The following is a 13,852-nucleotide window of genomic DNA, read 5'->3' on the forward strand; positions in this document are numbered from 1 at the left end:
TCTGTACAATTCCTTTTGGGAATAAGTCTGGGTCTTGGGGGGCAATATCTCTTGCACCTTTTTTGGGGGCACCTCTTCTGTCCATAGTTAAGTCAGAAGAGGTTTGTTAGTTTGGGTTTTGAATTCACCTGATACGGATACCTTTGGTTTAAAAGAAAAAGAAAAATATTTACTGTTTTTCTAGCTAAAAAGTGTTAATAAAATATTTGAAAGGTTTTTAGTGAGCTTTGTGGTCAGAAGTTGGCCAGATTGGAAGCTGATATTCAGAACCTGTGAGGAACTTTTTAAAAGGCCCTTTTCCTGGGGCGCCTGAGAGGCTCAGTCGGTTATTAAGCTCAGGTCATGATCGCAGGGTCCTGGTACTGAGCCCTCTGTCAGGCCCCCTCTCCCCCTGTCCCCCACTTCACACTGGCTCTGTCTCTCTTGTGCTCTAGCTCTCTCAAATAAAAAAAAAGCTTTTTAAAAAATTAAAAATAAACAAATAAAAAGGCTGTTTTCCCTAAACTAAAGTGAAAGTATGTACCCAGAAGGGAAAAAAAAAATATTCCCAAGCTACTGTGAGAAGATTTACTAAATCATAAAGGCACACAGCTTTAACCCTAGAATATGAGAATCTTTTAATTTCCATCTTAGTTGAAATCCCCCTGATAAATAATAAGTAAAGCAGCAAATTGAAGATCATGTAAGTGGATGGGAGGGTCAGCTGGCCTCTCGATGACGTTCAGGGTGCAACCCAGTTCTCTGAGGAATCAAAAGCAACTGTACTGTCTTGACAAATCTCATCTTTACAAGAACAAAAATGTGGCTCTAGAAACAGTTCAAAGTCTGCCATCCATTTTACCACCCCCAAACCTCTCTTGTTCCTCTCAAAAAGCTTGTAGATACTGAAAAAACAACAACAACAACAACTGGATTTGGGGAATAAAAGTCCTTTTTCCTGGAATTTATATCTTTTCCCTGTGCCTTTGAGATGTAAATGTTCTACTTCGGTTCTCCAGGTACCCAGAGCCATTTCCTTGAAGTGCAGACTTCAGGGAGGTAATTCTTAACAGAAAAGACAAAAGAGAAATGGGAGTTGCCGGTGGGGGGCCCTGCTTGGAAAGTAGGAGAAAGTTATACGAGGTTAGGTTAAATGATGGTATTCACTGAATATCTACATTATCAAGTAAGATAAAATACTAGAATATTAATTATTGAACATAAATTTATTTACTTTTGGCTCCTTATGCAGAGGAACTGAAGATGTGAGTCTATTGGTATGTTTTATGTGACATTGAAAAATTTATGAGGAAGGCTACACTACTAGAAATTATCAAACGTATTTATAAATTCTCCAGTCCATGGAATGTTTAGCAGTCCACAATTGCTTACTTCTCTATTTTCATAAGAAATTAAGGATTCTTAAAAAAAAAAAAGAAAGAAAGAAAGAAGAAAGAAAGAGAAGAAAGAAAGAAAGAAAGAAAGAAAGAAAGAAAGAAAGAAAGAAAGAAAGAAAGAAAAGAAATTAAGGATTCTGAGTTAAGGATTCTGAGTTAATTAATGTATAATTAAAACTTAGTATGGGTGAAAGGAAACAACTGTGTATGAAAAGGAGGGGGGGGATCCCTGGGTGGCGCAGCGGTTTGGCGCCTGCCTTTGGCCCAGGGGGCGATCCTGGAGACCCGGGATCGAATCCCACATCGGGCTCCCGGTGCATGGAGCCTGCTTCTCCCTCTGCCTCTGCCTCTCTCTCTCTCTCTCTCTCTCTCTCTCTGTGACTATCATAAATAAATAAAAATTAAAAAAAAAAAAAAAAGAAAAGGAGGGGGGGAGAGTAGAATGTATTTTTTTTTTAAGATTTTTATTCATTTATTCATGAAAGACACAGAGAGAGGCAGAGACACAGGAGGAGGGAGAAGCAGGCTGCATGCAGGGAGCCCGAAGTGGGACTCGATCCCAGGTCTCCAGGATCACGCTCTGGGCTGAAGGCGGGGGCTAAACCGCTGAGCCACCCAGGTGTCCCTAGAATATAGGTTTCTGGTAACTTGAAGATCATAACATTGAGCTGGGTAAGAATTTCCAAAACTAATGGAAAAACTGGATTAAAACAGAACAAGAATTGGGACACCTGGGTGGCTCAGGGATTGAGCGTCTGCCTTCTGCTCAGGGCGTGATCCTAAGTCCTGGGATCGAGTCCCCCGTCGGGCTCCCTGCATGGAGTCTGCTTCTCCCTCTGCCTGGGTCTCTGCCTCTCTCTCTGTGTCTCTCATGAATAAACAAGTAAAATCTTTTTTAAAAAATAAATAAAACAAAATAAATAAATAAATAAAACAAAATAAATAAATAAAACGAATTAACAACATGAGATTAAATGAATTTATAAGGATGATTATAATTTTTTTTTACAACTGTTTCTTTGAAACATTGCTGGTTCCTTAATGTTTTGTTTTCCAGATTTAAGGAAATCTTTTTCTCTTTAGTTATGATTTAAGGCAATTTGGTAAAGTATACCTTTGTAAACAGAATTGAAACAGTTTTTCTCCCTATCTGATCCGTCCCAAATTCAGAAATTTGTTGAATCATCTTATTTCATGACAATATAGTTATTTGCATAAGCTCAGTAACAATCTGTCCTTATAACAGGATATAATCGAAAACATTGGTTATGGGGACTGCTGGGTGGCTTAGTGGTTGAGTGTCTGCCTTTGGCTCAGGACGTGATCCCGGGGTCCTGGGATTGAGTCCCATGTCGGGCTCCCTGCGTGGAGCCTGCTTCTCCTTCTGCCTGTGTCTCTGCCTCTCTCTGCGTGTCTCTCATGAATAAATAAATAAAATCTTAAAAAAAAAAAAGACATTGATTAAGTTATCAAAGTTTTGACTGGAATGTCACTATTTGAGAATATGCATAAAACATGTAAGTAAAATATGCATAAAATATGCATTTGACCATGCAGTTTTAAGGAACTAAAGTTGATTTTATGGAGCCACTAAAGCCCTTTGGAAAAACTGGCCTAGTACCTTCTTTACAGCATTCCTAGCAGCCTGAGTGAGGAAGGTTACTTTCTGGCAGGCCCAGGAAGGTCCGGCTATCTTAGTGATGTAGTTTTGGAATCAAGGTGAGGTTTGGTGGGGTGAGGTCTGGAGCTGAGGACCAAGAAAGAATTCTTGAGACATCTTGGTGCAAAATGGTGGTTTTATTACAGCCCGGGGACAGGACCCAAGGGCAGGAAGAGCCGCTGCCCTGGACTAGTGAGGGGTGGCTGATTATATATCTGGGAGTTGGAGGAGGTGAGGAAAAGGGAGGATTTACATAGGGGCACCTGGTGGTTCTATGGTAGAGAGTCTGCCTTTGGCTCAGGTCATGATCCTGTTTTGGGATCAAGTCCCACATTGGGCTCCCTGCAGGGAGCCTGCTTCTCCCTCGGCCTAGGTATCTGACTCTCTTTGTCTGTCATGAATAAATAAATAAAGTCTTAAAAAAAATAAAAGGGTTTACATATGCTAAAGAGGACCTACAAGATCCTGGAAGCCTTGCCATTGTCAAAGTGAGGTTGTTTTTCCCTCTAGCAAGGCTTTAAGATAGTTGGGAGCTTCCTGGAGCTATGTCACAAATATCTCACCCAGGATTTGGAGGGGAGGGTGTGGTTTGCTGGGTGTGAGCCTGTGCTGTGTCCTCAGCTAGCCTTCTGCTCCCCACCATTTGGGACCTCAAAGACAGAGACATTAACCCAAATCTGTAGGTTTTCTAGGTGAAGTGTGATGATGAGGCCTTGACTTGGCGGATTATTTTCTTTGAACTGGAGAGACTTTAAAAGTCAAATCTAAGATTTCTCATAATAACTTCCAGCAAAGCAGATTTAAAAAGAGCCTATATGATCAATCATTATTATTATTGCACCTGTGTAAGTAAGTAGGGCAAGTCTAATGAGACTAGGCTTACTTGCAACAGATTACAGTTGACCCATGAACATGTAGGGGCCAAGGGCAGGCCACTACAAGATAGGCCACTTTATTTATTTTTTAAAAGTTTTATTTAAAAAATAAAATAAAATAAAAGTTTTATTTATTTATTCATGAGAGACAGAGGCAGAGACACAGGCCGAGGGAGAAGCAGGCTCCACGCAGGGAGCCCGACGTGGGACTTGATCCCGGGTGTCCAGGATCACGCCCTGGACTGAAGGCGGCGCTAAACCGCTGAGCCACCCAGGCTGCCCAAGATGGGCCACGTGAGCATAGATATTATTTTGAGTTAAAAGCAATCAAAACCCTTAAGATTCAGGAAAGGCTCCTTACTTCCCCTACAACTGCCTGCCTGTATCAGGAAGAGAGAGATTAACAGGTTCCTATTTACCTAAGAAACTTATCTATATAACCTTTGTTTTCCAAACACCTGTCACATTGCTAATGGCCTTTCTTCCTTTGTATCCTCAGAGCCCTATCCCTCAGGGCGTGAGCATCAGGTTGTCTCACGGTCTTTACAATTTTATGTCTGTAGATTCTCTATATTTATGAAACTAAATTTTTCTGTTAATCTTACATCAGTTGATCTTTAGTCCAGCTAGAAGGACCTTGAAGGACATAGGAAATTCTTCCTCCCCAACAGAGGTCAGATTGTAGTGCTGTTCAGTCTTTGAAGTTTTGCTATCTACTTGTAAACCAGACTGGATCCTGAATTCTAGTTACCTCACAGATCTGGTTACAATTCTCCAAACTGACATTTCCAACCTTTTCCCCATCCTTTTGATATTCTTCTTGACTTTCCTCAACTTCCTTTTTTTCTGTGTTAATGCACAGGGAGACAATGCTCAGTAATTCTGGCAACTATTGCTAAATGTACTGCCAATGCTGTGTAACAGAAGGCCCTAGGCTTTCTTCCCAGAGTGGTTTTAGATAATAGAATTGCTTTAGATTACCTGTTGGCTGAACAAGGAGGAGTCTCTACCTAGCAAGTATCTCCTGCTGTACCTGTGATAAGTTTTGGAATATACGTGAGGCCCGGAGCCGAGGACCAAGAAAGCATGCTTGAGAAGTCTTTGGTGCAAAATGGTGGTTTTATTAAAGCCCTGGGACAGGACTCGGGCAAGAAGAGCTACTTCCCCAGGTTTGTGAGGAGTGGCTGATTATATACTTGCAGAATTGGGGCAGATGAGGAAAGGGAGATTTCAAAAGGATTTTCATATGCTAAGGAGCATCTACAGAATACTGGAGGTCTTGCCATTGCCAAGTTAAAGATTGTTCATCCCTCTAGCAAAGCATTAATATTAACACAATGGGAAGCTTCCAGAGGAATGTCACACATATCCCACCCTGGGAAACTTGGGGGGGGGGGTGAAACCTGGGGGGGGGTGTCATTTGTGGGATATCAGCTTGTGCTTTGTCCTCAGTGGGCCCTCTGTTCCCCAACACCTGGATCAACGCACCTGGTATCGTAACAAATACAAAAAATGAACAAACCTCTTCGCTAAAGCAATAGGACACCATTAGACTGAAGAGGGTGCAAATGCTCAGGGAGCCTACAGAAGCAAACCCAACTCTAAGCCCATAAATGCCTGAAGGTTACAAGATTGTTACTTAAGGACAACCAAACACAGCAAACCGGGCTTTAAGCTATATATCTCCAATCAATAATTTCCTTGCTTCTGCATTTTCTCTATGAAAGCCTCTCCCCAAATTTCTATTGGCACAGTGTTCCTACTTCTGGTTCAGTGCTGCCCAATTCAAATCAGTCTTTGCTCAAACTCTTAAATTTTTCTTTATAGGATTATGCCATTCTTTTTTTTTTCTAAGATTTTATTTATTTATTTTAAGATTTTATTTATTCATGAAAAACAGAGAGAGAGAGAGAGAGAGAGAGAGAGAGAGAGAGAGGCAGAGACACAGGCAGAGGGAGAAGCAGGCTCCCTGCAGGGAGTGGATGTGGGACTCGATCCGAGGACCCCAGGATCACGCCGTGAACCATTGAGCCACCAAGGCATCCCAACTTTGTGGTTTTTTTAAGCATGAAGACTCTTGAGTCTGTTTTCAAACCTGTAAAATGTAGCTAATACTACTTTGCAAGTTTTCTGTGAGGACTGATAGAAGAAACAGAACCAGTAGATCCACCTGGATGTGCGTGCACGCGCGTACACACACACACACAAACACACACACACACCATCCTACTCCAGCAGCATACAATCACACACAATCCTACTTGAGTTGCAGCTCCGTACGGACTAGGAAATCAGCCATCTCCAACCCTCAGCTCTCTGCAGCCCTTCTTCCATCCATGAATGTGGGCGCACCATGCCCGACCTCGAAGGTTGTCACGGAGAACAAGGTATGTTCGTGTATGAATTTCATTCAATAAAGGCCAGGCTCTGTGCAGACCGAGCGGCTAGGTGTAGGCAGGGTGGCCGAGGATGCGGCATAAGGCGTGGGCAGGGGCTGGATCTCCCTGTGGGAGACACATGGACTTTAGGTCTTGTTCTAGGAGCAACGGGAAGTTTAGCACCGTGCCTGCTACAGTGAGGCCCTAATACACTGTTAGGAGGCGTGACCACCAGCGTATCTTGTTAGAAATTCAACATCCCTAAAGTCAAACCCAGCCATTTTTGCTCTGTAATTCTCCTGAGTTGACTGCTTCTTTCCAAAGAACCCAGTTGTTCCTAGCTCTAGATTATCCAGTAATCTCTAGCCCTGCATTCTTTTGTTCCCTTTCTGCCAATTTTTTATATTTTTATTTGATCCTGTGCTAGACTTTATTTTGCTGAGCCTATTCCTCTCTGAAATGGGGATAATAGCTTGTAAGATTAAATGAGCTAAATGCATGTAAATTGTTTAGCATGTGTCTAGTATGTAGCAAAAACTTAAAAGATTGGTTCTTATCACTCAGGGTTAAGAATTGGAAATACAGGGCAGCCCTGGTGGCTCAGCGGTTTAGTGCCGCCTTCAGCCTGGGGCCTGATCCTGCAGACCTGGGATGGAGTCCCTCATCCGGCTCCCTGCATGGAGCCTGCTCCTCCCTCTGCCTGTGTCTCTTCCTCTCTCTGTCTCTCATGAAAAAATGAATACAATCTTAAAAAAAAAAAGGAATTGGAAATACGTACTGAGGAAATTTTTCTGCTTGAAAAATAGTTTGGTCTACCTCAACAGATTAATCCTTAGGCTCAAATTTATTTGACTTACATATCCCAAATTCCATTCTGCTAACAAGATAAGGCCCAGGAAACTTTTTTTATTTTTTTAAATAAGTTATTTATTTATTCATGAGTCACAGAGAAAAGCAGGACATAATACGAGAGGGAGAAGCAGGCTTCATGTAGGGAGCCCAATGTGGGACTGGATCCCAGACCCTGGGATCACACCCTGAGCCGAAGGCAGACACTCAACCGCTGAGCCACCCAGGTGTCCTATTTTTATAATTTTATTAAAAGGGAGTCAAAGCCTATGGTGACTTCTCATTTAACAGATTCTTAAAAAAAAAAAAAAAAGATTTTATTTATTTGACAAAGAGAGAGCACAAACGGGGGGATCAGGGGAAGCAGACTCCCTGCTGAGCGTGAAGCCTGATGTAGGGCTCATTCCAGGACCCTGAGATCATAACCTGAGCTGAAGTCAGATGCTTAACTGACTGAGCCACCCAGAGGCCCTAAAGATTTTAAGTAACCTCTACACCCAACATGAGTTTCAAACACACAACCCTGAGATCAAGAGTCACAAGCTCCACTGACTGAGTCAGACAGGCACCCCTGAGTTGGGAGTCTTAAATCCAAAAGGTTTTTCTGCAAATCCCTTAGTTACACAAATGCAAAATGGGGCAGCTAAGAGTACATACCATGTAGGGTCATCAGTGAGAATGAGTTCCTGGTACAAGTACTTAGTGATATTAGCTATATTGTTGTTATGGGGTGGGCTTGTTAATTATAGGCTTAATTTGTTTTAAATATCTATGGACACTGTGTGAGGATGTGTGTAGTTCGGGAAGCTTCTTCTGAAAAAGAAGAGTAAATTGAAAAAAAAAAAAAAAAAAAAAAGAACATTTGATAAGAATTTAAAGAATCCAGAAAAGATCCAAGCTTTCCTCTGACCAGATTTATTGAACATAAGAAAACTCTACGTACAAAGTGACCTGGACATGCTGCTTCAAAACATGATCCTTTCTTACTAATGTTCTGATAAGTCAGTCCATTGGGTGTCCAAAAGCAGTTTACTCTAAAATTAACAGAAAAGTGCCCAATGCACACTAAATAAATGGCCTAACTATTGGAACTTTAGTCGTTCTACAAGATAATCAACGTAGGTAGGATGGAGCCTCTACGACAGGCTGCTGGAGAACTGATGAGACGTCAAGAGGCCATTTTGTGCACTGCTACCGTGATGCCGTCATGCTTCTGGATCATAATGTTCCTGAAAGACAAAGCGAAAGATATTCAGTAAAATGTTGTAAGTGGGAGACTGTTGAAGATTAAACATGCTGTTTGGTTTAGGACACAACTAAAAAAAAATATTTATCATTTTTTTATATACAAAAGCAATATATCAACACAAAAATTTGGGAAAGAGAAAAATATAAAATATGAAAAATTAAACGAATCTATAATCCTACTGCTCAGAGACAACCACTACTATGTTGTTACCTACATGTATATCATACACACATTTACCTACATGTATATCATGCACACTTTTTTTCTCTTTTTACAAAGCTGTGATCATACTCTGCATAGTTCCGTATTCCTCTTTCACCATTTATAAAAAGGAAAGGATCTGCTAACAACTACTTACCCATTATCTGACTCTAGACACACCACAGGAATATCAGTGGGGTCTGAGGTCAGCTTAGCTGCTTGCTGGGCTAGAACAGATATCACCCCAGCATGCTCATCGGACAGGGTCCCACGGCCTGGAAGACAGAGATGTCACCAGGTCACTAATTGTCCAAAAAGGAGTCTAGAGCTATAATAGTACCTCTCATTGACTTACTCACAAAAAGAAGGCTCAGTTCACGGTCTTTTAGGTTAGGTACCGAAATGAAATGATTTTGTCTTGATACTAAGCTGGTTACATAAGTAAGGAAGCCAGAGACAGTTCTTAAATCAATAAAGCATCAGGAGACACTCAATTTTCAATCATTCTCATCACCATCTCTAAACACCTCCTCACGCATATAAGGAAGCTGTAATTGAAATCCATCTGAAAGCCATAAACTCATTTTACAGGAACCTTTCTGAAACCAAGACACTCAGAGGTGAATTTGACAAAAAGCAGTCAGAAAGGGCAAGAGACTCTTGAAACTAATTCCTCATGTGACATCTCATTTCCTTTTAGTGAGCTCAACCTCAGAGGAGTTCAGCCCTAAGATCACCTTGACAGTGTATATGAGAATATTCTGTTATTTCTACTAGAGTAAGCTGGCTGTTTTCAAATATCAACATAACTGTTTTTTGTTCATGTTTGTTTTAGCCTGTAGATAACTAAATCTTGGGGTGCCAGATACCAAAAGTAATGACTAAGTTTATTATTTCCACATAGGAAGGTGGCACAAGGGGATCCCTGGGTGGTGCAGCGGTTTGGCGCCTGCCTTTGGCCCAGGGCGCGATTCTGGAGACCCAGGATCGAATCCCACTTCCGGCTCCCTGTGCATGGAGCCTGCTTCTCCCTCTGCCTATGTCTCTGCCTCTCTCTCTCTGTGAGACTATCATAAATAAATTAAAAAAAAAATTAAAAAAAGAAAAGGGAGGTGGCACAAGCTCACCTGCCTGGAACTATGGCAGGTAACAGACACGCCACTATAGCAGTCAGTGGATTTTTTTTTTTTTAAGATTTTATATTTTTTTATTCATGAGAGACATTGGGGGGGTGGGGGGGGGGCAGAGACACAGAGGGAGAAACAGGCTCCATGCAGGGAGCCTGACATGGGACTTGATCCCAGGTCTCCAGGATCACGCCCTGGGCTTAAGGTGGCGCTAAACCTCTGAGCTACAGGGGCTGCCCCTAGATTTTATATTTTTTTATTCATGAGAGACACAGAGAGAGAGAGAGAGAGGCAGAGACACAGGCAGAGGGAGAAGCAGGCTCCATGCAGGGAGCCCGATGCGGGACTCGATCCCAGGACTCCAGGATCACACCCTGGGCCGAAGGCAGGCGCTCAATCACTGAGCCCCCCAGATGTCGTTGTGCCTCAATTTATCTGCCTCACAGGGTTGTTAGGAGGATTAAATGAGTCAATTTGGGGAAGGCACTTAGAATGGTGGTTGGCACGTAATAAGAGCTTAATAATGAAATTCTATAATTACTGTCATTAAACAAAAACCCAGTACAGAGATCCTGGCTCAGAGTAGCCTTGGCAGCTCACATCCTTTCCACCTGCGTCAACCAACTGCCCTCCATCTTCACTGCCCAAGGCCTGGCTGCTTAGCACCAGTCTTTGCGCCATGGGGGCCTGGATGAGGGCTGCCTGTATAGTGATGAGCCTCCTCTGACGTGAGAGGGAATCAAGGACCGTATTTTTTATATCTTAAAACTTGATGACAACAATGACCCAAAAAAGCTCTAGGTAAATTCCCACGTAATGAAAGATCAAATGGCTTTAGACCATTTGGATCAAGTGGAGATTATCTTGGCCATGCAAGATGACTTTAGGTTTGAAATTCCTGAGACAGATGTGCAAAAGTTAATGTGTGCACAAGAAATTAAAGGTCACACTAGGGATAAGGAGGTACATGAATAAAGTATCAGACCCCCTTTCTTCACTGAGAGAAGACAAGGAAGATACGGGTGTCTGGAAGTGAGAATGTGTTTTGGCATTACCTGACTTTAAGGGAGTAATTCTGTTAGACTTGTATTTAAACTGTCTAAAAGGGACACTTGGGTGGCTCAGTGGTTGAGCCTCTGCCTTCGGCTCAGGGTGTGATCCTGGGATCCAGGGATGAGTCCCGCATCGGGCTCCCTGCAGGGAGCCTACTTCTCCCTCTGCCTGTGTCTCTGCCTCTGTCTCTCATGAATAAATAAATAAAATCTTAAAAAAAATTAAATTGTCTAAGAGTTTTTGCCCTTTGAAAGTAAATCTATACAACCAACCAATCAACCGATGCAATCCAGTAAAGAAACTGAGGCTCAGAAACACTATTTTTGGTTCAAGTTCACACTATTAAGCAAGAGGAAGAACAGGGGGCTGAACCCAAGTGTGTTCAACTCTGAAGGTCCTGTTTTTACTGCCTACTCTCTTACTGGTAAGTGTAGTTGGATTTCAAAGTAGCACCGCCCATCTCGCTGGGTTATTGTGAAAATTAGAGATAAACTGCGCCAAGCCTGGTAGTCTGTAGACATTTAACAAATGGTACCTGATGTTACTATCTGCTAGACCCAATTTAAAATAATTCAAATTAAAAAATAATAATTCAAATTCTATTTTAGTAGAAACAATTTTGTAGTGCCAGAACTGCAAAAACATGTCTACCTTCATAAATACCAATTGAAAAATTTTAATTTTCTTTCTTTCTTTTTTTTCTTTTTTTTTTTTTTTTTTTAATGATAGTCACAGAGAGAGAGAGAGGCAGAGTCATAGGCAGAGGGAGAAGCAGGCTCCATGCACCGGGAGCCCGACGTGGGATTCGATCCCGGGACTCCAGGATCGCGCCCTGGGGCCAAAGTCAGGCACCAAACCGCTGCGCCACCCAGGGATCCCAATTTTCTTTTTTTCTTTTTTTTTTTTTAAATTTTATTTATTTATGATAGTCACAGAGAGAGAGAGAGAGAGAGAGAGATTGGCAGAGACACAGGCAGAGGGAGAAGCAGGCTCCATGCACCGGGAGCCCGATGCGGGATTCGATCCCGGGTCTCCAGGATCACGCCCTGGGCCAAAGGCAGGCGCCAAACCGCTGCGCCACCCAGGGATCCCCCAATTTTCTTTTTTTAAAAAAAGATTTTATTCCTTTCAGAAAGACAGCACCAGAAGGGGAGAGGGGCAGAGAGAGGAGGAGCAGGTTCCTGCTCAGCAGGGAGACCGACCTGGGGTCAATCCCAGGACCTGGGCCCCGGCTCAGCACCAGAGCAGAAGGCAGGTGCCGCCTGAGCCGCCCAGGCGCCCCGGGAAGGTCTCCCCTTTCTAATCCCGTGTGGAGACAGAGTCCGTCTGACAGAGGTGCCCCTCAGGTGGCAGGCCAGCGGGAGGTGCGCGGGGAGGGGAGAGGGGCTAGGCTCCCGGCCCTCCCCCGGGGGGCGCACGGCGGGGACTTACAGCCCAGGTTCAGTCCTTGCGAGTCCGTGCACAGGACGCCCACGATGGAGGGGTTCTTCATGCTGCTTCCGGGGGCCGCGGGGGAGGGAAGCACAGCGGGTCAGAAACGGGGTTAAGTGCTCGGCGCCGCGCCTGCGGGGGCCCTGCAGACCAGGCTCGCGCTCTACGGGCGCGGCAGTGCGTCTGCGTTGGCGCCCTCCAGGGCAGGGGCGTCGCGGTGACCTGGGGTCAGCCTGGCGCCCGAGCCAACGTGTCTGGGGGGACGGGGGCGCCGTGCCCCGGGCTCGGGCTGGGCGCGGGGCTGCGGCCGGAAGCCCTGAGGGGCGCCTGTCGCCCGTCGCCCGCCGCCCGCGGGGAGGAGCGGGTCGGCCGCTCGGGGCGGGGCGGGCCGCGCGGGACTTCCGGGTGCCTCCGCCGCGACCTCGGCACGGGCCGCGGGCCGCACGACTCACGTGTCCTCCAGGTGCTGCTCCAGGGTGGCCTCCATGCCGCCGCCGCCGCCGCCGCCTCAGCCCCGGCCGGGAGCGTCGGGCCACGTGACGCGACCGGCGCCCCGGGGACGGCGCCACCAGAGGGACAAACTTCGCCGCCCCTCCGCCCGCGGTGCCCAGGCGCGGCCCGCCCCGCCCGTCCCCCTCTCGCGCCATTGCAGATCAGAGGGAGCAGGAGAGGAGCGGCCACGCAGTGCCGGGCGCCGCCCCGGGCTCAGGCCGCGACCTGAGCCCCGACCTGAGCACCTGAGCAGGGGCAGGGGCCTAGTCCTCTTGGCCCCCCGGGGCGCCCCGGATTAATACAGTCTTAAAAAAAAAAAACCTCTTGGAGAATATTCTTTCAGCCCATTGCCTGCAAGTGTATGCTCTTATTCATTTTTTTTCTTTTTTTAGGCAAAATTGACACAATACTGGACATGCAGTTATGTAGCTGGCCTTTTTCACAGAATTTAGCATAAATGTCTTTCCATGTCAGTAAGTATCCATTTACATCTGTTGTAGTAATTACAAAATACTCCATAGTATAGTTGTGCCATAAATGATTTAAGTGAACCCTTATTAGTGTCCAGTTAGTCTGTCAGTTTTGGGGGGAGGGCTGGGTACTACATACCGCATAAGTATCCTTGTAGCTGAATATTTGTGCACGTTAAATTTTTCCTTATGATAAATTACTAGGATGGGATTCCTGGGTCGAAGGCTACATCCCCAGCTGATAGTGAGACTCGCAGCTTCCTTAAAACTCAATGTTGTAATTCAGGAGTTTCAGACTTTTACCTAGAAAAATTATTTATGTTAACATAGTTTGGGCCATTTAAATTTTTAAAAAATTAAAGTTTAGGAAAAGCAGCTTAAAACTATCTTTGAAAGAGCATTAAAAACTTTGTCCTCGGGGATCCCTGGGTGGCTCAGCGGTTTAGCGCCTGCCTTCGACCCAGGGTGTGATCTTGGAGTCCGAGGATCGAGTCCCACATGGGGCTCCCGGCATGGAGCCTGCTTCTCCCTCTGCCTGTGTCTCTGCCTCTCTCTCTCTCTTTGTGTCTGTCATGAATAAATAAATAAAATCTTAAAAAAAACAAAAAAACCCACAAAACTTTGTCCTCTGCCCTCCTAAGTCCCGCGGGCCGGAAGCTTGGCTCTGCGGCAGCGCCCCCTACGGCCCAAC

At 44.7% G+C, this 13,852-nt stretch overlaps 1 protein-coding gene across 2 annotated transcripts; it reads right to left on the minus strand.

Annotated features, from left to right (window-relative positions):
* Positions 1–8,037: 8,037 nt before the first annotated feature.
* LAMTOR5 (late endosomal/lysosomal adaptor, MAPK and MTOR activator 5) lies at positions 8,038–12,796 on the minus strand. Of its 2 annotated transcripts, none has more exons than XM_072834933.1 (4): positions 12,652–12,796; positions 12,200–12,261; positions 8,746–8,863; positions 8,038–8,367 (listed from the first exon to the last, which is right to left on the minus strand). In XM_072834933.1, exons 1-4 carry the CDS (start codon positions 12,684–12,686, stop codon positions 8,307–8,309), a joined length of 276 nt encoding a protein of 91 aa, XP_072691034.1. In that variant the 5' UTR covers positions 12,687–12,796; the 3' UTR covers positions 8,038–8,306. The 2 variants fall into 2 exon arrangements, with proteins under 2 accessions (XP_072691034.1, XP_072691033.1); XM_072834932.1 differs by having other exon boundaries at positions 12,200–12,264; positions 12,652–12,737.
* Positions 12,797–13,852: the final 1,056 nt, after the last annotated feature.

Source organism: Canis lupus, chromosome 8, assembly GCF_048164855.1.
Source record: "Canis lupus baileyi chromosome 8, mCanLup2.hap1, whole genome shotgun sequence".
Taxonomy (NCBI): domain Eukaryota; kingdom Metazoa; phylum Chordata; class Mammalia; order Carnivora; family Canidae; genus Canis; species Canis lupus.

Coding starts and splice junctions, on each gene's coding strand:
- LAMTOR5 (XM_072834932.1), bottom strand. CDS start 12,686: ATGGAGGCCACCCTGGAGCAGCACCTGGAGGACAC. Junction 12,265..12,651: donor GAGCAGCACCTGGAGGACAC/GTGAGTCGTGCG, acceptor GGCCCCCGGAAG/CAGCATGAAGAACCCCTCCA. Junction 8,368..8,745: donor TGTCTAGAGTCAGATAATGG/GTAAGTAGTTGT, acceptor TTTGTCTTTCAG/GAACATTATGATCCAGAAGC.